The 21,645-nt window shown below is 58.9% G+C and overlaps 2 protein-coding genes across 6 annotated transcripts in view; one reads left to right on the top strand and one right to left on the bottom strand.

The window, feature by feature from the left end:
- ADGRA2 (adhesion G protein-coupled receptor A2) overlaps nucleotides 1-14,307 on the top strand; it is a 33,798-nt gene extending 19,491 nt beyond the window's left edge. The window contains exons 3-19 of one of the 5 annotated variants that reach the window (XM_082444393.1): nucleotides 2,901-2,972; nucleotides 3,242-3,313; nucleotides 3,455-3,526; nucleotides 3,822-3,985; nucleotides 4,382-4,595; nucleotides 5,229-5,393; nucleotides 5,977-6,175; nucleotides 6,628-6,777; nucleotides 6,906-7,067; nucleotides 7,791-8,051; nucleotides 8,195-8,411; nucleotides 9,007-9,215; nucleotides 9,998-10,125; nucleotides 10,395-10,518; nucleotides 10,963-11,108; nucleotides 11,753-11,842; nucleotides 12,085-14,307. In XM_082444393.1, coding sequence (XP_082300519.1) covers nucleotides 2,901-2,972; nucleotides 3,242-3,313; nucleotides 3,455-3,526; nucleotides 3,822-3,985; nucleotides 4,382-4,595; nucleotides 5,229-5,393; nucleotides 5,977-6,175; nucleotides 6,628-6,777; nucleotides 6,906-7,067; nucleotides 7,791-8,051; nucleotides 8,195-8,411; nucleotides 9,007-9,215; nucleotides 9,998-10,125; nucleotides 10,395-10,518; nucleotides 10,963-11,108; nucleotides 11,753-11,842; nucleotides 12,085-13,354 — 3,715 coding nt within the window. In that variant the 3' untranslated portion in view covers nucleotides 13,355-14,307. Of the gene's footprint in view, nucleotides 1-2,900; nucleotides 2,973-3,241; nucleotides 3,314-3,454; nucleotides 3,527-3,821; nucleotides 3,986-4,381; nucleotides 4,596-5,228; nucleotides 5,394-5,880; nucleotides 6,176-6,627; nucleotides 6,778-6,905; nucleotides 7,068-7,790; nucleotides 8,052-8,194; nucleotides 8,412-9,006; nucleotides 9,216-9,997; nucleotides 10,126-10,394; nucleotides 10,519-10,962; nucleotides 11,109-11,752; nucleotides 11,843-12,084 lie in introns of all 5 variants that reach the window. The other 4 variants (XM_082444392.1, XM_082444391.1, XM_082444394.1 and 1 more) reach the window with 4 other exon arrangements.
- A 676-nt stretch (nucleotides 14,308-14,983) lies between these two features.
- BRF2 (BRF2 general transcription factor IIIB subunit) lies at nucleotides 14,984-19,742 on the bottom strand. The gene is made up of 4 exons (XM_082444401.1): nucleotides 19,404-19,742; nucleotides 18,621-18,680; nucleotides 17,143-17,464; nucleotides 14,984-16,331 (listed from the first exon to the last, which is right to left on the bottom strand). The coding sequence occupies exons 1-4, from the start codon at nucleotides 19,555-19,557 to the stop codon at nucleotides 15,593-15,595; spliced, it is 1,275 nt and encodes a 424-aa protein (XP_082300527.1). The 5' UTR covers nucleotides 19,558-19,742; the 3' UTR covers nucleotides 14,984-15,592.
- Between the last annotated feature and the right edge of the window lie 1,903 nt (nucleotides 19,743-21,645).

Below are 21,645 nucleotides of genomic sequence, written 5' to 3'. Positions count from 1 at the left end.
TGATTTATCTTGTTGTGGAGCACGGGCTCTAGGCACGCGGGCTTCAGTAGTTGTGGCACGCGGGCTCAGTAGTTGTGGTTTGCGGGCTTAGTTGCTCTGCAACATGTGGGATCTTCCCGGACCAGGGATCGAACCTGTGTCCCCTGCATTGGCAGGCAGATTCTTAACCACTGCGCCACCAGGGAAGTCCTCAATCTGCTCTTTTATTGCTTGTGCTTACACACTCAGTCTTACACATTCAGCTTCCTGAGCTGCTTTTTCCCCAAGAAGGACATAGGGCAAGATTTGCTCCCAGGGATCCCCCGCCCCCCAACTTCTGCTATAGGGTGTCCTTCCCCTCTATGTGGACATAGGTACAGGGAGAGGGATCTATCTTGATCAAGGAGCCTGGTCTGGATTAGGCGAGGGGGTGTAGGGAGGGAGGCTCCACCCATAAGCTGCATTTTCTCCAGGTTCCAAGACCAGAGGTCTGTGGAAGCAGACAGAGGGCAGGAGATTCCACATCACAGAAGCATCTGTGCGTCCTTGCGACCTCACCTAAGGAATGAAGGAATCCAATGGGAAAGTCCAGAGCAGGGGTTTGTAACCTGGGTTCCACGAGCCCCTGAAATCAGATGCACAATATTGGGGGTAGTGCATTCTTCTAGGGCAGGACTCCATAGCCCTCATCAGATACTCAAAAGGATATGCTAAGCAAGAAAGGTGCAGAACCACCAACCTATAGGGGCCTCGCGGGTCCACAAAAATATCCAAGTTCTATGGTAGCATTTCCTCCTACCACTAGGGAGGGTACAGCCCCAGAGCTGCGTCCCCCACCTTAGGGACCAGGAGGCCTCAGCTGCCCAGAGGCCAGCCCCCGTCGGGCTACCAGCTCAGCCAGGAGCCGCCCCTGGCCCATGCCCCTCCGGAGAGGACCCAAGACTGGTTGGTCCAGGCCAGCAGGCCATCTCTGAGGGCACTCCTTCTGAGGGCTGCCTTGGTCACCCCGGAAGCCGCTCTGCGGGCATGAGACAAGAGGTGAGGACCGCCGACACTTGCTGGAAGCTCCCCTTTCAGAAGGCCCTGGCTGGCCCGGGCTGCAGGAAACCCAGGGCAGGAAGGGGCTGGGCCCGAGCGGGCTGCCTTGCTCCCATCTGTAGAGCATCAGTGGGGCAGCCGGGCGGGGGTTCTCGAGGGGGGCCAGGGAGGAAATGAGAATAAACATAGTGAGCGGAGAGGGAAGGGGCGGGGGGCTGCAGCCTGGGCCCCTTGGCAGCCCATGAAGGGAAGTGACACAATGAGGAATGTGTCTCCCTCTGCTCGTCCCCCGCACGGGTGGGAGGTGGAGCCCTGAGAACGGCCAGAGCCCAAGAGGGGCCGGGGGCACCAGCTGCAGCAGCATCGGAGGACGTGGCTCTGCGGGCGGGGGACCGGCAGGAAGGGCAACCCTGGGCGGGCGCTCTCCCGCCACCTCCAGCCTCCACTCTGCAGGAGCCTTCTAGGGGCTGCGTTCTCGCACATTCCCTGCCTGCACGCTGGGGATGGAAGTCGTCCCTCTAGGAAGCGGCCCTTCCGGGGGCTTCCTCTTCTTTCTCAGTGGGGCGCAGGGTTATGCAGCCCAAGTCCTTGGTATGAGAGGGTGCTGAGGTGTGAAGACCCCCGGCCAGGGGCAGGGCTGGGCAGGGGATTTGTTTCATTTCTCTCTGTCTCTCTGTCTGTGTCTCTCTGTCTCTCTCTCTCTGTCTCTGTCTCTCTCTTTGTCTCTCTGTCTCTGTCTCTCTGTCTCTCTCTGGGTGTTTTTGTCCCCAGCTGGGACTGTCTGTGTGAAAACAGGCCCCCTGCTGGGATGGCACCTCCGCATCCTGGACACCCATTTCCTCTCCCCACAGCAGGGAGCTGGCTCAGTTAACCCCCTCCTGCCCATAATCTGGAGTTGCCCCTGAGACTTTGGCCTGCAGAGCCAAGAGGGCAGGTCTGGGCCGGGGGGTGGCAGGGCCTTGGAAAGCAGGCTGACCCCACCGGCCAACCTAAGTTGGTTATTCCAGGAACCCCCCACCCTTGCCCTCTGCCTCATGATCTCCTGGGTGCTTGGGTGGGCCCGAGAGGATGTTGGAAGGTAGGGAGCTAGCCAGGAGGCTGCAGCCCTCCCCGCCCCCCGGTGGGCAGTGAGGCCTCCTGGTAAGGTCTTTGTGGGCCGCGAGCCTGTTCTGGTTTGGCTCGGGAAAGGCCCAGGTAGGCCTTGGGTAGGTGGGCAAGTGTTGGGTCAGCCTGGCGCCTCTCCCCATGGCTGTGCCCCACAGAGGACAGGGTGCTGGGGCACGCCAGGGAGCCGGCCATCGCCTTGGGCCTCAGTGGTCCCAGAGGGCTGCCGGGTCTGGTGGGGGGCTGGGGCCATGTGGGCACCGGCCGGTCCCCAGTGGGCCAGGACTGTCCCTTTGGCCCGCCCCTGCTGCCCCTGGGAGGATGTGACAAAGGGGAGGAAGGGTGGCACTCTGAGCGTGTGGTGGAGTTTGAGCCACCAGAGCCTCTGGGACAGAAGCTACTCTGAAAACTTCCCGGCAGTTCGTCCCTCCTGGTGGGTGACCCTTGGCCCTGTGGCGCCTGGGGGCCAACTGCCATCTTCTGTCCAGTCTGTGACCTGCTGGAGCCCAGCCCGAGGTGGCACTTCCCCTGCCACCCTCTCTCTCATCTGAGGCCCTTCCCCCGGATCTCTCTCGGTGTCTGACCAGGGAGCCAGGGAGGCGGAGGGGGACCCACCTGAGAGGTCAGGTCCTTCATCCGGCCTCCCAGCCGCGCTGAGGCGAGCAGGGACTTAGAGGGAAACAGAGACCCCAGCAGTGGCGGCGGCGAGGCCGCCCGCCCCGGGGAGCCGCGTGGCCCCAGAGCGGGCGAGGTGTGAGGCCCCCGCTTGCTTCCCACAGGGACCTGAGGAACAACGTCATCAGCACAGTGCAGGCGGGCGCCTTCCTGGGTCTGGGGGAGCTGAAGCGCCTGTGAGTGGCCTGGCCTCACCCCACGCCCCAGCCCCCCTCATCCCTGGAGGTGGTCCCGTGGATTCCAGAGCCGCCGCCCTCCCACTCAGCCTCCCTCACTGCCTCTCCTCCCCGCACGCAACAGGCTGGGGGCAGACACTTCATGCCCCAACACCATCTCCTCTTTCTCCGCTCCCCCCCCAAGCCCCGCCCACACGCGTGTGTCCCTCACAAGCGGATCCGTGTGCTACCACGTGGCCGACTTGCTGAGGTTGTGTGTGTCTCTCCAGAGATCTCTCCAACAACCGGATTGGCTGTCTCACCTCTGAGACCTTCCAAGGCCTCCCCAGGCTTCTCCGGCTGTGAGTGCGGGGTGGGGAGGCGGGGAGTGGGGCAGAGGGAAGGCTCCCCAAAGCCTCACGGGTCCCCACATTCTCGTCACTCACCACCCACCTCCTGTGGCTCAGGGAGAGCCTAAGATCTCCTCTCCCTGTTCCCTGCAGAAACATATCTGGAAACATCTTCTCCAGTCTGCCACCGGGGGTCTTTGATGAGCTGCCAGCCCTTAAGGTTGTGTGAGTATCCTTCCCCAGCCCGAGCAGTCAGGCCCCTGCTTCCTTCCTCTGCCCAGGAGGGAGACGCATGAGCACCGTGCCCACGTGGCAGGAGGTGGGACAGACAATGGCTGAAGCTCCACCATACGCGCCTCCCCGTGCTTGCCGTGGCGGCCATGGTGGCAGCAGGGCACACGTGCACAATTTTGCCCTCCCCGGCCCTCTCCAGCCTCAGTCTCTCCCTGGGGCTCCATCCCCACCCCGGGAGCCCACGCTCCCTCTGCTCTACCCTGTGGCCCCTCCACACCCCCTGCAGGGACTTGGGCACCGAGTTCCTGACGTGTGACTGCCGCCTGCGCTGGCTGCTGTCCTGGGCCCGGAATCGCTCCGTGCAGCTGTCGGAGCGCACGCTCTGTGCCTACCCCAGCGCCCTGCACGCCCAGGCCCTGGGCGGCCTCCAGGAGGCCCAGCTGCGCTGCGGTGAGCAAACCCGCACCCTCAGGCTCCCTCCTGAGGGGCCCCTGCTGGCTCAAGGCTCCCTGTGCGGTGGGTTTGGTCTCCAGGGCGTCCTCTCCCTCAGATCCCACCGGGGGCCGGTCCTCCATCTGCTTTTCTAAACTTCCTTTGGGGCCGCTGCTTTGTTTATGTTTTCATCTGGTCCCACCTCTTGGGGTGACAAGCGTGCAGTGGAAAGCATCATCTTTATTCGTTCAAAACCCGCCTGCTCCTCTCCTGTGCTCTTATCTCCGGAGACTCTCCAGCCCCCCTTCTCCTTCCGAGCTGGGGCGGGCTCCAGACCAGACAGAGGGGCCTGGCTCTGCCCCCACTGGACCCTCACCCATCGCTCAGCCTCACGGCCAGTGTCGCCTCCCACAGAGGGGGCCCTGGAGCTGCACACGCACCACCTCATCCCATCCCTCCGCCAAGTGGTCTTCCAGGGCGACCGGCTGCCCTTCCAGTGCTCGGCCAGCTACCTGGGCAATGACACCCACGTCCGCTGGTACCACAACCGGGCCCCTGTGGAGGGCGACGAGCAGGCGGGCATCCTCCTGGGCGACAGCCTCATCCACGACTGCACCTTCATCACCAGGTACAGGCCCTGCGGCCCCTTCTGGGCCCACGGCGCGGGCGGGGGTGGCCACAGTACCCTCACGCACCCCGCAAAGGAGATGGCCTGATCCTGGGAATACGTGCAGATCCAGGACTAAGTCAGAAATGGTCTGGATGAGGGACACAGATTGAATGCCTGATAGAAAAAAAACGATTATATCTGACATTTCTTCAGTGCCTTTACAATGATATAGTGGCTCTCACCTGTTATTATTGGACTTGATCTCTCCAATAGATTTGCAAGAGAGGTAATATTATCTCTGTGATAAAGATGGGGAAATTGGGGAATTCCTTGGCGTTCTGGGGGTTAGGACTCAGCACTTTCACTACCAGGGCCTGGGTTCACCCTGGTCGAGGAACTAAGATCCTGCAAGCCGCATGGCACAGCCAAAAAAAAAAAAAAAGGGGGACGGGGAAATGGAAGCTCAGAAAAACACTAACGGAAGGCCAATCAGAGTTAAAGAAGTATGTACGTGTATCCCTGGCTCAGTTAAAGAAATGAGCCTGAAGCTGATGCCCTGCGTGCCCCAGGGTGGCCCCCGGGCGCTTGGGGAGGGTGGCGTGGCCGCCGGGAGCGCCTCCAGCCAGCCCTCGCCCGCCCGCCCGCCCACAGTGAGCTGACCCTGTCTCACATCGGCGTGTGGGCCTCAGGCGAATGGGAGTGCTCCGTGTCCACGGTCCAGGGAAACGCCAGCAAGAAGGTGGAGATCGTGGTGCTGGAGACCTCGGCCTCCTACTGCCCCGCTGAGCGAGTCGCCAACAACCGCGGGGACTTCAGGTTCGAGACTCAGGCCCCGGCCCACACCCCGCTCCTGCCCCTGGGACCACCGGTGACCAGTCCCCCACCCACTCCAAGCTGGAGAAAACACTGCCTTTTGTCATTCAGCTCCAGGTCCCGCTGGTGTATTTATAGAGACCGTATCCTTTCGTATAAAATCACCCTCCGAATGTGCTGTGCAGAACAAAAAGGTTGTTTTTTTCTTCCTTACATGCATAGTTGACAAAGCTCTCCCACTACGGATGCCACACTTTCATATCCCAGTGGCCTCTCACTTAGGCAGGGAAGGAGTTATTCTCCCCATCGTACAGCTGAGAAGACTAAGGCCCAGAAAGCATAAGTGACTTGAACTCAGGACTTCAAGTCCAGCCTCGCAGCACCAGTGACAGCACTGTCCCAACAAACACAGCTTTAGAAAGAAGGTGGAGCTTGGGAAGCCCTTGAAGTCCAGTCCAAACAAACACCCTCTTCTGGACCCTTCCTGCAGCTCCCAAGGAGTCTGGCCTCACAGTTCTCAGGGCAGGGGAGGGACCCTTGCCCTGAGGAGCCCAGGTCATCGGCAACCTCCCGCCTGTGCCCCCAGGTGGCCTCGAACCCTGGCTGGCATCACAGCCTATCAGTCCTGCCTGCAGTACCCCTTCACCTCGGTGCCCCTGAGCGGGGCTGCCCCTGGCACCCGCGCCTCCCGCCGGTGTGACCGAGCTGGCCGCTGGGAGCCGGGGGACTACTCCCACTGTCTGTACACCAACGACATAACCCGGGTGCTCTACACCTTCGTGCTGGTGAGGCCGGGAGAGGGGAGGGCTGCGGGAAAGGGGGAGGGGAGAAGCCTGCCTCCTTGGGCTGCATGGTGAGGGGCCACGGGCACCGTGTCTCATGCTCTTCTCCTCTAGCTTTCCCTCTCCCAGGGGATTCAGAACCCCAGGGCCACACTCGGGACACGTGGGCCACCCCAAGGTCCCCAATACAGCAAGGGCAGCCTTAAGCAGAAAGCAGGGACAGCGTGAGGTCGTCCCGTTGTCCTCAAGCAGTGGCATAACCCGTGGGCGGCCCTGAGTTGGGAAGGGCTCACTCCTGACCTTCGCCTCCTGTCTGGATCAGACCCAGCTGTGGGCTAGACCCTGCTCCCTAGGCCCCATTGCTCTGAGCAGCAGCACCGGGGAGGGGGCCCCCGGGCTGTTTTGGGGGAGAAGGAGCCAGATTAGACGGTGCCCTTTCCTCCCCACACCCCCAGATGCCCATCAATGCCTCCAACGCGCTGACCCTGGCCCACCAGCTTCGAGTATACACGGCCGAGGCTGCCAGCTTCTCCGACATGATGGACGTTGTCTACGTGGCTCAGATGATCCAGAAGTTTCTGGGTTACGTCGACCAGATCAAAGAGGTGAGATTCGATCGGGCCCCTGGGGCCCCTGGAAATCACCTGCCCCCCACCTGCTCAAGCCGGTCTCGCCCCAGCCTCTGGGTCCCCAGCCCCCCTCCTGCCCTCAGTGACCCCGCCCCCGCCTCCAGCTGGTGGAGGTGATGGTGGATATGGCCAGCAACCTGATGCTGGTGGACGAGCACCTGCTGTGGCTGGCCCAGCGCGAGGACAAGGCCTGCAGCGGCATCGTGGGCGCCCTGGAGCGCATTGGGGGGGCCGCCCTGAGCGCCCACGCCCAGCACATCTCTGTGGTACGGTGGGCCAGCTGGGAGGGTGCCCTGCCCAGGGAGGGACAGGGAGGGACCTCAGAGGTGACGGGGGCCGGCCCTTGTCATCCAGGAGCAAGTCCTCCAGGTGTGCGCCAGCCGTGCGCCCGGTTAGCGAGAACACCGAACGTGACTAGGGTTCCGTTCGTGTGGCATCAGATTCCAACTTGTCGGGAGCAGGGCAGAGGAGAGGGAGGCCAGCGACATGGGAGGAGTTACACAGGGCTTCGTGCGGGGAACCGAGTTGAAGGGCTGGCCCGATGGAAGCACGTGGGGGTGGGAAGGAGGAAAAGGACCAGCAGGAAGGCTTGGGAGCCAGGCAGCAGCACCTGGGAGGGAGCAAGGGTAATGGAGACTTCTGTTCCCTGAAGAGGGGGGGTTTCCAGTGGGGGGTGGTGAACCAGTTAGCCAGCCGCGCACAGCATCTCCTCTGCTGGGTGCTGGGGGAGACACGAGGGGGGCGAGGACCCTGCTGCCCGGCGTAGTTGGGGCAGCAGGACTGGGGCGTGTCAACAGCTGAGCCAGCTCCCAGACGGGGTGTGAGTGAGTGGGAGGAGGGGCCGAAGAGCAGGGGTTTGGGAGACTCCCCGGCAGACGGAAGGCTGCCAGGCCCTGAGTGATGAGCAAGGATGGCGGGTCGGCCTGAGCAGGTCTGCAGTCTCGAGCAGGAGAAGGCCAGGAGAGGGCTGACAAGGTCCCTGTCCCTAGAACTCGAGGAACGTGGCCTTGGAGGCCTACCTCATCAAGCCGCACAGCTACGTGGGCCTGACCTGCACGGCCTTCCAGAGGAGGGAGGCCGGTGCACCGGGCACCCGGCCCTTGGGTCCCGGCCAGAACCCCTCCCCTGAGCCGGAGCCCCTGGCCGACCAGCAGCTCCGCTTCCGCTGTACCACGGGGAGGCCCAACGTTTCTCTGTCGTCCTTCCACATCAAGGTGGGCGCCGGGGGAGGGAGGACGCTGAGAGGGCAGGTACGAGGTGCAGGCGCCTGGTCAGGTGGATGGTGTGAGGGGACGCAGGACTCAGGGGGAGAGGGGACGGAGGAGGCGGGGCGGGAGGACAGCGGAGCCCCAGGGACCGCAGGTGTCTCTGAGGAACTCCTGTTTCCCCCCAGAACAGCGTGGCCCTGGCCTCCATCCAGCTGCCGCCCAGTCTGTTCTCGTCCCTCCCGGCTGCCCTGGCCCCCCCGGTCCCCCCAGACTGCACCCTGCAGCTGCTCGTCTTCCGAAACGGCCGTCTCTTCCGCAGCCACGGCAACACCTCCCGCCCTGGAGCCGCTGGGCTTGGCAAGAGGCGCGGTGTGGCCACCCCTGTCATCTCTGCGGGAACCAGTAAGGGCCTGCGTGCGCACACGCGCACACACACACACACACACCCGCCCTACCGCGCCGCCTGGGAGCCCTCCCCCGCGCCCCCTGCGCCCTGGTGGAGGTGGCCGGGGGCGGTGGCCCTGCATCATTTCCAAGGGCGGTGCAGGGCAGGGATGTCCCGTGAAGGAACGGACTGGTGGAGAAAAGGCTCAAGAGACCCTGGGTTTCACATGCCAGATTCGGCAGATTTCCAAAGGGCTATAATCACAAACCCTCCACCCACCTGGGCCTCCTTCCGTCCCCCTTCGTCACCTGGTGCCAACTTCCCCCTCAGGGTGCCCTCCTGAATCCCCCCTTCACGCGGGCTCCCGCTCCCTCAGCGTCGCCTTCCACCTTCTCATCCCCGACCCCAGAGTCCTCCCTTCCTGGGCACGTCGCCACGACTCATTGGCACTTAGGTGGGCCACCACCTCCGGGTGCCTTCATGTTGATTCATCCTCGTGTCTCCCCAGTTAGGCTGAGGCCCTGGGGGGCAGGCCCACACTCGGCATCTAACTCTGTTCCCCACGCCCAGCGCACGCCCCGGCCGAGCCTGAGTGGACCCCCTCCCCTGTAGGTGGCTGCAGCGTGGGAAACCTGACTGAGCCGGTGGCCGTCTCGCTGCGGCATTGGGCTGAGGGGGCCGAGCCCGTGGCCGCTTGGTGGAGCCAGGAGGGGCCGGGGGGGCCCGGGGGCTGGAGCTCTGAGGGCTGCCAGCTCCGCTCCAGCCAGCCCAACGTCAGCGCCCTGCAGTGCCAGCACCTGGGCAACGTGGCCGTGCTCATGGTGAGGGTAGCGGGCACGGGGGTGGAGGGCAGGGGAAGCAGAATGGGTGCCGGGGGGGACCAGGGGCACTCTGAGCGCCTGGGGCCACAGAAATCCTCAAAGAACAGAGGCCTTATCGGGCCTCGTGATGGTCAGGACTCGCAGGGAAATAAATGGCCCTCTGGTCTCCTCCGTACCTCTTCATCTTTCAGAAGACAGGCAGGTCCTCAGGCCCTCTATCAGGTCATCCCCATAATAGCAGCCCCAGAGCAAAAAAAAAAAAAAAGACAGAGAGGTCCTGCCTCTACTCCCGTATCGAGAGAGATGGATCAGAGACCGCCCAGCCTGGTCTCCACATCCTGCACTCTCTGACACCCAGATTGTTAAAGTGAAAAAAAATCTGGGAACATTTCTCCTTCCTGGTCACCCTCCCCGCTCACCCCTGTGCAGCCCCCGTGCCCGCACCACACTTCACAGCCCGCTTTTCCAGATCCTGAGCAGGCATGCGGCTGTATGATAGACAGAACCTGCCCCTCTTCCCTCCTCTCTGATTTTTGGGCTGGGAACCTGAAAAGTTCCCAGAAAGGCAGATCATTAACGCCACCTAGACCGACTTTCTAAGAGAGAATGTCGTGGTGCCTACATCTTTGCTACCCAGATGGACCAAGGGCCAAAGATGGGGCCCAAAGCTGACTGGGCTTGGGAAGAGGAAAACTGGCCCGGGGGACTGGCCAGGACTCCACAGGGCGGCCTCTCAACTCCCGGCTTCCCCCTTACTCACTTCTTCTCTCTGCTCTTTCCAGGAGCTGAGCGCCTTCCCTAGGGAGGTGGAGGGCTCAGGGGCAGGCCTGCACCCTGTCGTGTACCCCTGCACAGCCCTGCTGCTGCTCTGCCTCTTCTCCACCATCATCACCTACATCCTCCACCACAGGTGAGAGCTCCTGCGGGAAGGGAGGGCATGCTGGGTGTCACTAAGTACTGGCAAGGCGACAGTGGGTGTTCCTTTCCCAGGCTCTTGCCTAGCCTTTCCTTCGAAGGTTCTGCAGTTGGAAAATGCGTTTGGGGGTCCATCCCATTCACGCCCACGCGTGCACACAGATATCTGCCTTCTCCTCTTTGACTCTCCCAGTGGCCTTGAGACCCCCATAGGCCTGACCTTGGGTTGGGTGGCCCATTTGTTAAAGACTGTTTCCGTGGCAGCTCCATCCACGTGTCCCGGAAGGGCTGGCACATGCTGCTGAACCTGTGCTTCCACATGGCCATGACCTCCGCCGTCTTTGCGGGAGGCATCACGCTCACCAACTACCAGGTGGTCTGCCAGGCGGTAAGCAGGAGAAGGGCTGGGGTGGGGGGTCTCCAAGATCGGGGACGGCAGGCTAGGGTACAGGAGGGAGGCACGCGGGAGGAAGGGGGCTCATGGCAGTGGGCTCCCGCTCCGCTGTTCCATGTCCAGCCTCGTGGGCGAGGTGGGCATGAGAGTAGGGGAGGGAAGAAGTAGAGCAACTAGGAGACAGGACAGAGTGGAGAGTGGGGTCCTGCGATGGAAGAGAGGTCGGGGACGAGCCAGGCAGCAACGACAGGGTCATGGAGAGTCCCTGGCATGGGGGAGAACCCTGGGCTGGAAGTAGAGAGGGTACTGGCAGGGACGGAACCCTGGGGAGGTTCTGGGTGGAGCTGGAGGCTGGGCACAAGGGAGGCACGGGAGAACACTGCGGGGCTGAGGCTCTGGGACGGCCAGTCCCCCAGCCTCAGTGCCTTGACCCCACAGGTGGGCATCACCCTGCACTACTCTTCACTGTCCACACTGCTCTGGATGGGGGTGAAGGCCCGTGTCCTCCACAAGGAGCTTACCTGGAGGGCACCACCTCCACAAGAAGGGGATGCTGCCCTGCCCGCCCCCCGACCCATGCTCCGGTATGTGCTTCCATCTGTCAGCTCCGCAGTGGGGAAGGGCTCAGGTGTGGGGGGAGGACGCCAAAAGCTGTTCTCCCAGGGTGGATGCTCTCCCAGGGGCCCAAGGTCCTGGGAGATCACACTCCCAAGACAGAAGAGGTGGGCAGTTCCCTGGGGGTCCAGTGGTTAGGACTCAGCACTTCCACTGCAGGGGGCCCGGGGTTCAACCCCTGGTCAGGGAACTAAGATCCCTCAGCCAAAATTTTTAAAAAAGGCAGAAGAGGCAGGGCCCTGGGTGGCACTAGGTTGCCCAGTGCCCTGGAGGGGGTGCATCCTTGGGGTTTTCAGGCATGACGAGGCCAGGAAGGGAGCGACTTCAAAGGGCATTGGGCAGGGATCCTGGGAACCCAAGTGGCACCCCTGGCTTCTGCACTGTTTAGGGTGACAGAAAGCAATTCTGGCCACTGTCCCTTAGAACAGTCTTGGCCAAATCCCTTAGGGACCTACTGACCGGCCCTGGAGGGGCATTGCATCCCTGGCTAAAAAACTCTGACATAATTTCTAGGGGAAAGAGGATAGAACAGAGACCCCAAGGTGAGGGTTCTGAGCACCTGGCCCCCTCCTTGTTCCCCAACTCTCTGACCCCCAAACCCATTCCTCTCCAGGTTCTATCTGATCGCGGGAGGGATCCCACTCATTATCTGTGGCATCACAGCCGCTGTCAACATCCACAACTACCGGGACCACAGCCCCTAGTGAGTGCGAGGGCCCGCCTGCCCCAAACCTCCCCGCCCTGCCCAGGATGCCTCCTGCTCCGCGGCGGCGGCGCCGCCCACCCGCCCAGCCCGTCGCCCAGCCCGTCACCCAGCCCGTCACCCAGCCCCAAGCCCTGCTTGCTGACTGAGCCGCTTCCGCCTCTCCACTCACCATAGCCTCCCTTCCCGCCCACCCAGCCTCCGCGCCCCACCTCACGCGCGCCGCCTGTGTCTCCCCTCAGCTGTTGGCTAGTGTGGCGCCCAAGCCTAGGAGCCTTCTACATCCCGGTGGCTTTGATTCTGCTCATCACGTGGATCTATTTCCTGTGTGCGGGGCTGCGCTTACGGGGTCCTCTGGCACAGAGCCCAAAGGGGGGCACCAGCAGGGTCTCCCTGGAGCCAGGGGAGGAGCTGAGGAGTTCCACCAGGCTCAGGAGCAGCGGCCCCCTCCTGAGTGACTCGGGTTCCCTTCTGGCCGCTGGGAGCACAGGGGTGGTGACGCCCGGGCCCCCGGAGGAGGGTGACGGTCTCTATTCTCCAGGAGTCCAGCTGGGGGCGCTGGTGACCACGCATTTCCTCTACCTGGCCATGTGGGCCTGCGGGGCTCTGAGCGTGTCCCAGCGCTGGCTGCCCCGGGTGGTGTGCAGCTGCCTGTACGGGGTGGCGGCCTCCGCCCTGGGCCTCTTCGTCTTCACCCATCACTGTGCCAGGCGCAGGGACGTCAGGGCCTCCTGGCGCGCGTGCCGTCCCCCCGCCTCGGCCTCCCGAGCCTCCCCGCGGGCCGCGCCCGCCGCCCCCGAGGACGGGTCCCCGGCGTTCGGAGAGGGGCCCGCGTCCCTCAAGTCGTCCCCGAGCGGCAGCAGCGGCCCCGCCCCGCCCCCGGGCCCCTGCAAGCTCACCAACCTGCAGCTGGCGCAGAGCCAGGCGTGCGAGGCGGGGGCGGCGGCCCGCGGGGAGGGGGAGCCCGAGACGCCGGGCCCCCGGGGGAGCCTCGGCCCGCGCCACCCGAACAACTCGCACCACGGCCGCCGGGGCCACAAGAGCCGGGCCAAGGGGCATCGCGCGGGGGAGGCCTGCGGCAGGAACCGGCTCAGGGCGCCGCGCGGCGGCGCGGCCGGGGCGGCCGAGTTGCCGTCGGGCGAGAGTGGCAGCCCGCACAACAGCCCGTCCGACAGCTACCCGGGCAGCAGCCGCAACAGCCCGGGCGCCGGCCCCCGGCTCGAGGGCGAGAGCACGCTCACGCCGTCGGAGGGCAGCGACACGAGCGCCGCGCCGCTCCCCGAGGCCGGCCGGCCGGGCCAGCGCCGCAGCGCCGGCCGCGACCACCTCAAGGGCGGCGTGGGCGGCGCGCTGGAGAAGGAGAGCCAGCGCCGCTCGTACCCGCTCAACGCGGCCAGCCTGAACGGCGCCCCCAAGGGCGGCAAGTACGACGACGTCACCTTGAGCGGAGCCGAGGCGGCCGGCGGCGGCTGCATGAAGACGGGGCTCTGGAAGAGCGAGACCACCGTCTAGGCTGGGGGCGGGCGCCGCTTCAGGACGCGCGAGCCGCGCGCGCAGGAGACCCCGCTTCCCGGGGGCCCTCAGAGACGTCGATCGGTACGTCCCCAGGATTGAGGTAGAGGTGGCTCGCTGTGCCCGGGCTCGCCAGCTTTAGTCCCGGAGGCTGGAGAAACGACAGGCACAGGCCCGCCACCGCCAAGAGGGCCATCCCTCTGGGGTAGCGACAGACAGTCCCCGAACCGCAGGCAGGATACGTTTCCGTCCCAGCGCAGGCTGGTTTCGGCAGCCCCTGCCGTCCAGGCTCGGGGGGAAGGTCCTGTGGGGCTGCGGAGTGAGCAAGAGCGGCAGGGACAGCACAGCTCAGGCGGGCTTCTCCTAAGGTACCCCCGCACCTCCCGCCCCGCTCACGGGCGGCCGTCAGCCTTACCGGGAACACACGGGGGATGGGGGCCTGAGTAAGGTCTTCTCTCCTCTCTGCCCTCCTCGGAATCAGTCACCCACCTGAGCCCAGATCCTAGGGCCTCTCCCCCACCCAGTTCTGGCTAACTAGGGAGCCAGCCTAGCAGATGAGCCAGGTGACCAGGACCGATGGGAGGTAACAAGGTGCTGCTTTTCGGATCAACTATGCAAAAGGAGAAGGTGGGGCAGTGTGAAAGGCAGCTGCAGGGATCACCCAGCCCTCTGGAAGGGGGGCAGGTGGAAAGGTGCACCATCAGGGCTGGAGGCCATTCCCACAGGACTGGGACACACACCACAGGGCAGGGCTCAGAGGTGGCACTTCAGGACAAAGCCCAGGCCCTACACCTAAGAAGCTGCCTGCCAGATGCCTGGAGGTGATGTGAGGGAAGCAGGGAGAGTTAGTTAGTGCTTAGATCTGGGGCTGAAGCTAGTCCTGCCTTAAACCTAATCCTATTAAAAAAAACACAAAAAAAAGCTCTGAAGAGGGGCGCCACCGCCAGGCTGCAGGTGGTGCTGGAGAAGCACTTACTGTCCAGTCACAGGCCCATATCCCCAGTCTCAGCCCTCCACCCCGAAGGACTGACAAAGAGCACTCCCTGCCTACATGAGGCCATAGAGGAGAGCCTTTCCAATGATTTGATCTCCAGCTCCATATTAGGGAGAAACCTCCAAAACATCAAACCAGCTTCCTGCCTCCCGGAAGCCCAAGCCAAGTCCCCGGGGCAGTGGGCGGGGCCCCCTGCAGCTCACCTGGGGCCTGCACGTTCACTGCTTTTAAACACCAGCACGCATATTTCTCCCAACCTTAAAAGCAACCACCAGCCTTTGGTTACAGGATGCAATGCAAGTGGAGGGAACCCTGGGCCTCATGAAAAGCCCCAGGGAAACCTGGCCATATCATATCATATCATATCACCCCAGCCTGATCACCAAGGCAAGAGAAGACAGAGGGGAAGGGAGAAAACCCACACGCCTTGGGATGCATCCTGTTATTTATGCTTGCTGCACAGACAATATTAGACAGAAAAAAAAAAAGGCAAAAAAAAAAAAAAAAGCTTCGTATTATTCTTCCACGTATGCTGGCTGCTGTTTACATACCCCGCCAATGCCTTAGCACTGGAGAGCTTTTTGCAATACGCTGGGGAAAGGGGAGGGAGGGGATGAAAAGTGCCAAAGAAAACATGTTTTTAAAAGCTCGGGTTTTATACAATAGAATGTTTTCTAGCAGATGCCTCTTGTTTTAATATATTAAAATTTTGCAAAGCCCTTTGAGCTATGAGCTTACTCCACCCCCGGTCCTTTTGTTAGGAGGGAGAGGATCTCTGACACTGTACACATGAACCCACTCAGGCCTGTGAATGGACGCAGGGCCGAGGGCTGCCCAGTTCCATCCTCTGAGGGCTGATACCATCGGGAATGCGCACTGCTCCACACCAGCAGGGAGGCCCCGCCAGCCCAGCAGCTGCGGTGTATCCAATCTGAACCGAGAGCAGGAGAGCGCCTGGCACTTTCCCAACAGTCCAAGAGAAAGCCAGCCCACAGGAGTATGTGCGACCACTGTCTGGGACCGAGGGATGGGACTCTCCAACCCAGGTGTCCCGTGTTCCTTCTGACTTCGACTCTGGGACCTGGGGTCCAATAACTGCAGAGCCCCTCTTGGGTCCCTTAAATGAGAACGGAGATACCTAAGGACTTGTATACACTGATTCCTCTGGCTACATCAGGCCTGTTAGCAAGCCGCCGTCAGATGGGGTTAAGCGCCCGCCCCACCCCCCAGACCCCGGCTGTGCATCAGGGAGGGTTAGGAACACTCGTGGCAGCCTGTCTGGCGGCCTGAGCTCTCTGGAAGTCCCTAACTTCCTGAGGGGTACGCAAATACTGCTCGATCTCACTATCAGAAATGTTCTCATCTCCAGTGACCGTGGAGACAGGGGGTGTGGGACAGATCCGCTTTGGGGGCTTCAACATGCAGGGTGGAAGGAGGAGGGCAGGGCTCGCTGGCCGCTTCCCTGCAGGCAAATCTAAGGAGCCATGGCCCCGGTCCTCTCTTCCCCATCCTTGCCCCTGCCCCGGCCCCTGCAGCTCCTCCTCCCCGGCGTCCAGCGCGCCTGGCTCTGCTGTTCCGTCTCGAAAGGCCTTGCGGACCAACATGTGGCGGTGCTGGAGAAGGTCGCCGATGTGCGCGACCACAGACCGCTTGTCAAGCTTCAGGACCTGCAACCAGGCCAGCTGCTCGGCCAGCCGCAGCAGTACAGCCAGCAGCTCCTGCAGGCGGGAGGAAGCGGGGTAGGGCAGGTCCACGTTCGCCAATTTACAAAAACGGGCAAGGGAACACGTCAGCCGATCTGAAGGCCGCAGCGACTGCCAAGCCAGGAAAGTGGCGGCGGTGATGACAGGCAAGGGATGCCGTCCGGTCACCAGCCACGTCTCATCTGCCAGCTCCACCAACTGCAGCGTTCGCGACAGCATCTTCTCCTTGTCTTCCACGTACTTGGCTGGCACAGACGGGGAGGCTTCAAACAGTTTGAAGCTGAAATAACCAAAATGAGGGTCTGGTCTCAATACCTCTGGGGGACCGCTCTTTCAAAGCACGGAAGATGGGCAAGCTATGCTATCCTCCCAGGAACACTCAAGCTTGCTGGGCAGCAAGTTTATCCAGGTACCGAGAGAAGACAGGGTGAGTCTCCTGCTGAAGAGGTAAAAGGGCAGGAGAATGCAGAAGGGAGCTAACATTTCTTGACAATCCCCCTCCCCCCACCCCATCAGCCATCATTCTGAGGGCTTCACAAATGTTCTCCTTTAATCTACTCCACAGCCTGTCACGTGCATTCAGAGTCAAAACACTTGCCCATAGTCATCCAGCTTGGAGGTAACCAAGCTTCACACCCAAGATTGTTTCACACCGATAGTCTTTGCTTTCTACCATATTTGTCAGAAAAAAAGAACACAGCTACTTATTTAAACAAACAAACAAAAAAACTGGCTTCTAACCCCAGCTCTGTCCTTCACTAATATCCTTTCAGCTCTAATCACACATGACCCTGTCGAGGCAGGGCTGCTGCATCCAGCCAAGTAGGCCACACACAACATGAGCGGTGGAACCCAGGAGCCCGTGCCAAGGCTAACACCTTCCTTCCTACATCATTGGGTTGCTGTAAGGGCAAAGGGATTTGAAAATTATAACATTCAGGATTAACCTGATTAGTGCTAGGCACAGGAGAGGGAGAAGACTTTTTTCTCCCATCCTTGTAGAATGGGCTTTGGTCAAAAACAGACAGCCAGAGGTAAAAGGATTCAGGTCTAAACCCATCCCATCCCCGTGTCTTCCACTAGGCAGGTACCTGCTACAGTAGGTCTTCACCAGGTCCACCAAGCACAGAGATGGCACATCCAGCCCCAGGAGCTTCACCATCTGCATGTAGGTGCCAGAAAACATATCCAAATCTGCATACAGCAGGGTGCAGATGGTTCCCATGGTCAGGGGCCAGTTACGCTGCCGGCAGGTGATTAAGACACAGCACCCGACCAACACCTCCTTCTTCTGCAGCCTGGCAGCACGGATGCCAGAGTGCTGGTATGCCTGTTGGTAGTAGGCAACTGCCGTGTCCTCAAATGTTGGTGGCAGTTGCAGAACTCGACAGAGGTCTCTCACTCGGCGGAGACCTAAGAAACCCACAGCAGGAGTTAGAGGGGTCCCAACAACACCTTAAAAGGATCATACACCATGATCAAGTGGGATTTATCCCAGGGATGCAAAGATTTTTCAATATCTGCAAATCAATCAGTGTGATACACCACATCAACAAATTGAAGAATAAAAACCGTACGATCATCTCAATAGATGCAGAAAAAGCTTTTGATAAAATTCAACATCCACTTATGAGAAAAACTCTCCAGAAAGTGGGCATAGAGAGAACATACCTCAACATAATAAAGGCCATATATGACAAACCCACAGCTATCATCATACTCAATGGTGAAAAGCTGAAAGCATTTCCTCTAAGATCAGGAACAAGACAAGAAAGTCCACTCTCGCCATTTTTATTCAACATAGTTTTGGAAGTCCCAGCCATAGCAATCAGAGAAGAAAAAGAAATAAAAGGAATCTAAATTGGAAAGGAAGAAGTAAAACTGTCACTGTTGGCAGATGACACGATACTGTACATAGAGGGTCAAAGAAGCCACCATGCAGCTCCTAGCAATTTCTGTTCAACTTGCGTCAGATACCAGAGGCACAAATAATGGACCTTTCTACAATGACAAGAGTGACACTTGGTGAGGTCATTCGAAAGGCACAAAGACATTTGTGGAAGGAAGTCACACTTCAGTGTCCCATCTTCTGGAGGCTGGTTTGATTTGTGGCCAATCTGGGTTCCTTGAGTCTACCTCAGACATACCCCCCAAGCAAACCTAAACCTTCCACCTAATTGCTACCTGTCTTAGAACCATCTCCATTCTTTATTTCTAATTACCATTCTCTTCTTCTCTACCTTACCCAGTAATGCTGAAAATAGGAAAGACAAGCAGATGGGCTAGACAGGGGTCCCCAACCCCCGGACCAACCACTACCAGTCCTTGGCCTGTTAGGAACTGGGTGCCACAGCAGGAGGTGAGTGGCAGGAGGTGAGCCAGCAAAGCTCCATCTGCCGCTCCCCATCACTCACATTACTACCTAAACCTTCCCCCCCCCCACCCAGTCCGTGAAAAAACTGTCTTCCACGAAACCGGTCCCTGGTGCCAAAAAGGTTGGGGACCACTGGGCTAGACCATCAGGAGAAATTTCTTTAAAGCCACTGTGTCATAAAAGGTTGATACTCACCTCGTTGCTGGCTGCGACTAACTTGTTCGTTTTCCCCTGTGCTTCGGGAATATGTTACTTCTGTAAGATAATGAACAACAAATAGCTTGTTTAGCCTCTATTCACCAAATCCCTTCCCTCCCACCACACAAAACCGGGGAGCAGAATCCCAATCATCATGCACCCACTCCTTGTCTCACAGAAGGTGCCCATCTTTGCAAGTTAAAGGTCCACCTGGTTTTCCATGACCACAAGCAATACCAAATACACAGAGGCTAAAGAGGACTAGGACTGCCCTAAAGCAGCTCCAAGTGTTCCAAATTTCCAGCCGTCCCGCCTGTACATCCAGTTCAGGCAATTCTCCTGCCTGCACAGATTTTGAGGGCTGCATTGCTCAGGGACTTGGAAAGCAAAGTAAAGAAAAAAAAAAAAAAAAAAGATTGCTTTTGCCAATTAGTGCTCAAAACTACTTCGGGATAATAGTATTTTCTGTATTCGTAATGAATTGATCTATCAATACAATTCTTCAACCATGCCCAGACTAGGTAAACTGAGTGGAACTTTGTTTCTGTTTCATTTATTCAACATTTGTTAATACCTACTACATATACCAGATATGGTGCTAGAAAAACACAGATAAATGGCAGTCCCTGACCTTCTGCAGCTCGCTCGTCCACTTTAGACTGTTTTCTCTCATATTTAAGTGTGCACGTGACAGGGAGAGGGCAGGAGATAAGAATCTGACGTCAATCCCTCCACAGCCACAGGCTGTATCCACGGCCCCGGAAAAGCCCGCAGAGGTACCTCGGAGGTTGCCCTCGTCAGTGTAGGTGGTAGTAAGGACCCCCTCGGTGACCACACAGCCGCAGTCGGAGCACACCAGCTGGTTCTGCGAATAGTGCGAGTCTTCCACGAGCTCAGTGGAGCCGCAATCGGGACACCGGCCTCCGCCCGGCATCTCACAACCCGTCCAGAGCCGAGGAAGCTTTCCGATACCCGCCCCTAACGTCGACAACAGCAACTGTGCGGAAGCAGGAAGTAGGAGCGGAGCCTTGTAAGGTCTGCACCGTTCTCTTCCGGCCAGCGTGACGGCTGTACTATAGGTATTTCCTCCGCGGCTGCGCGCCACTTCCGGTCCGTTCCTAGTTGGACTCGGGTAGAAACGTGATCTAGGAGAGAAGGTTCCTGGTCTGGACTGTGTCTTCGGCTTCCCCGCAATCTGTAGTTACTTTGAGGTGGGCCAGACTGGGGGTTTGCATTTGAGTGAGCGTTCTACCTGCATGGACACGGATAACAGACAAGAAATTGTTGCCATCCGCAAACAACTCTTTTTTCTAAAGCGCTAGGGGAATCGCAGATTCTCCATTTCTCTTTGGTGATGGATGTTGATTTGGGCCGTAGTACAAAATCTGTGTCTAAAAGGGAGAGTAGTGTATCAAGAGAGCAGGAAATCGTGCTCTTTCCAGAGTGGCTTCCCCTCAAGCAAGTTGTTTCCTCTCTTTGCAGTCTATTTTCCTCCACTGTAGAATGAAGGAGTTGAATTAAAATCCAGAGTGGCAACCTCGGATGCTTTCAGAGGCTAGGCAAGGAATGTCTAAGGGAGTTGGAGAGAAAGAATATGGGGCGGTGAGGCCCTTGGCAATCTGAAGGGTTCAAGCAGATTTGGATGTTTTTAAACGTGAGCTTTAAGATGCTCCAAGATTCTAGCTCCAAAGTTCCTAGCATGGGATAGTATAGATCAAAGAATCTTGAGCAAAAGAGTGCCTCTAGCAAGCTTACACATGAGAGATTTTGTATGTCATGTTTGAATATAAATTAAACATGACCAAAGAAAGTGTGCTTTCTCATAAGTAAATCCTAATTGCACTCATCAAGAATACAGGTTTTTGGGAATTCCCTGGTGGTTCAGTGGTTAGGACTCCGTGCTTTCACTGCCGAGGGCCCGCGTTCAATCCCTGGTCGGGGAGGTAAGATTCCGCAAGCTGCATGATGTGGCAAAACAAAACAAAACCAAACCAAAGGTTTTAACACTTGAAAGTTTTAGAATCAGTTGTGTCTGAAAAATAAGAAAATTGAGTTAAATGACAAAGAACCAAAGGCTAGTTCCTTCTGACTCCAAGACAACAGATGGAAGTCATCATAGCCAGTACTGAAAGTAGGTGGGGAATTTCTGCTTCTCAGTCTGGTGGTGGAGAATTTCAGGCAGGTCCGGCATTAGCAGATCTTGGGAGCTGTTGTGGGCTCAATTTCAACCGTGCACTGAGACTTGGGGGTGAACGGTGAGCACTTCCCACTGAGAACAGAAAATGATTGGACAGCTCCTGCACAGACTGAATTGAGGAAAAAGGGTGTCTTGCCAGCCCCTTAACAGATAGGGATGCTCCCTTGAGGATTAAGACACAGGTCACAGCTGTCTTCTTTAGAAGACCGATAAAGTATGCATCCTAGAGCTGAAAAGTTTTCAACAGAAAAACGGTACTTATTAGTATGAAGAGATGAGGTGACATAATGACCATGTACCCAGTGAGTCCTCAAACAGAGGATGTGAGCCTCAAAGAGCTATAGGTTCTTTTGAAAGAGCTACAACCAGTGGTCAGGTACAGAGGACTCTATGCCTTAAGAGACTGTGAGTTCTCTGGACCACAGTGCAGAACAAGAGCATCTCTGACCAAAATAAGATTGCCTCTTGTCTGTAATCCACGCAGCAGCCTTCTCTGCTTCAAATGCCACTTTCCTCTAATATAAATTGGGAGAGAGGTGCTGTACCTTTCAAGAATTGTCCGTTCAGCCCCTCTGGCTCACAAGTCCCTCCCCTCTGCTCAGGGCTACTCCAAAGCCTCCCCTCCCTTCCTACTGCACAACAGAACTTCCGGCACCCTGGACCTCAGTGAACTGTCAGGATTCCAGGTATTAGCTGACCAGTGAACACAGAGCAGCTAGACTTCCAGTTTTTCATTTTCCACATCAGCATCACATGAGATGGTTAATGGGCTATACTGAAGGGTTGAAGAACTGAATGCGATTATAATATAAATGAAAACATATC

The sequence above is a fragment of the Balaenoptera physalus genome, assembly GCF_965194825.1.
Source record: "Balaenoptera physalus genome assembly, chromosome: 21".
NCBI lineage: Eukaryota > Metazoa > Chordata > Mammalia > Artiodactyla > Balaenopteridae > Balaenoptera > Balaenoptera physalus.
This window is presented reverse-complemented; position numbering and strand designations above follow the sequence as displayed.

Excerpts from the sequence above, each read along its gene's own strand:
- BRF2 (XM_082444401.1), bottom strand. The coding sequence starts at position 19,557 with ATGCCGGGCGGAGGCCGGTGTCCCGATTGCGGCTCCACTGAGCTCGTG. Across the intron at positions 17,465-18,620 it reads TAGTCGCAGCCAGCAACGAG|GTCTCCGCCGAGTGAGAGAC; the intron begins GTGAGTATCAAC and ends TGGGTTTCTTAG. Across the intron at positions 16,332-17,142 it reads GTGAAGACCTACTGTAGCAG|CTTCAAACTGTTTGAAGCCT; the intron begins GTACCTGCCTAG and ends TGGTTATTTCAG.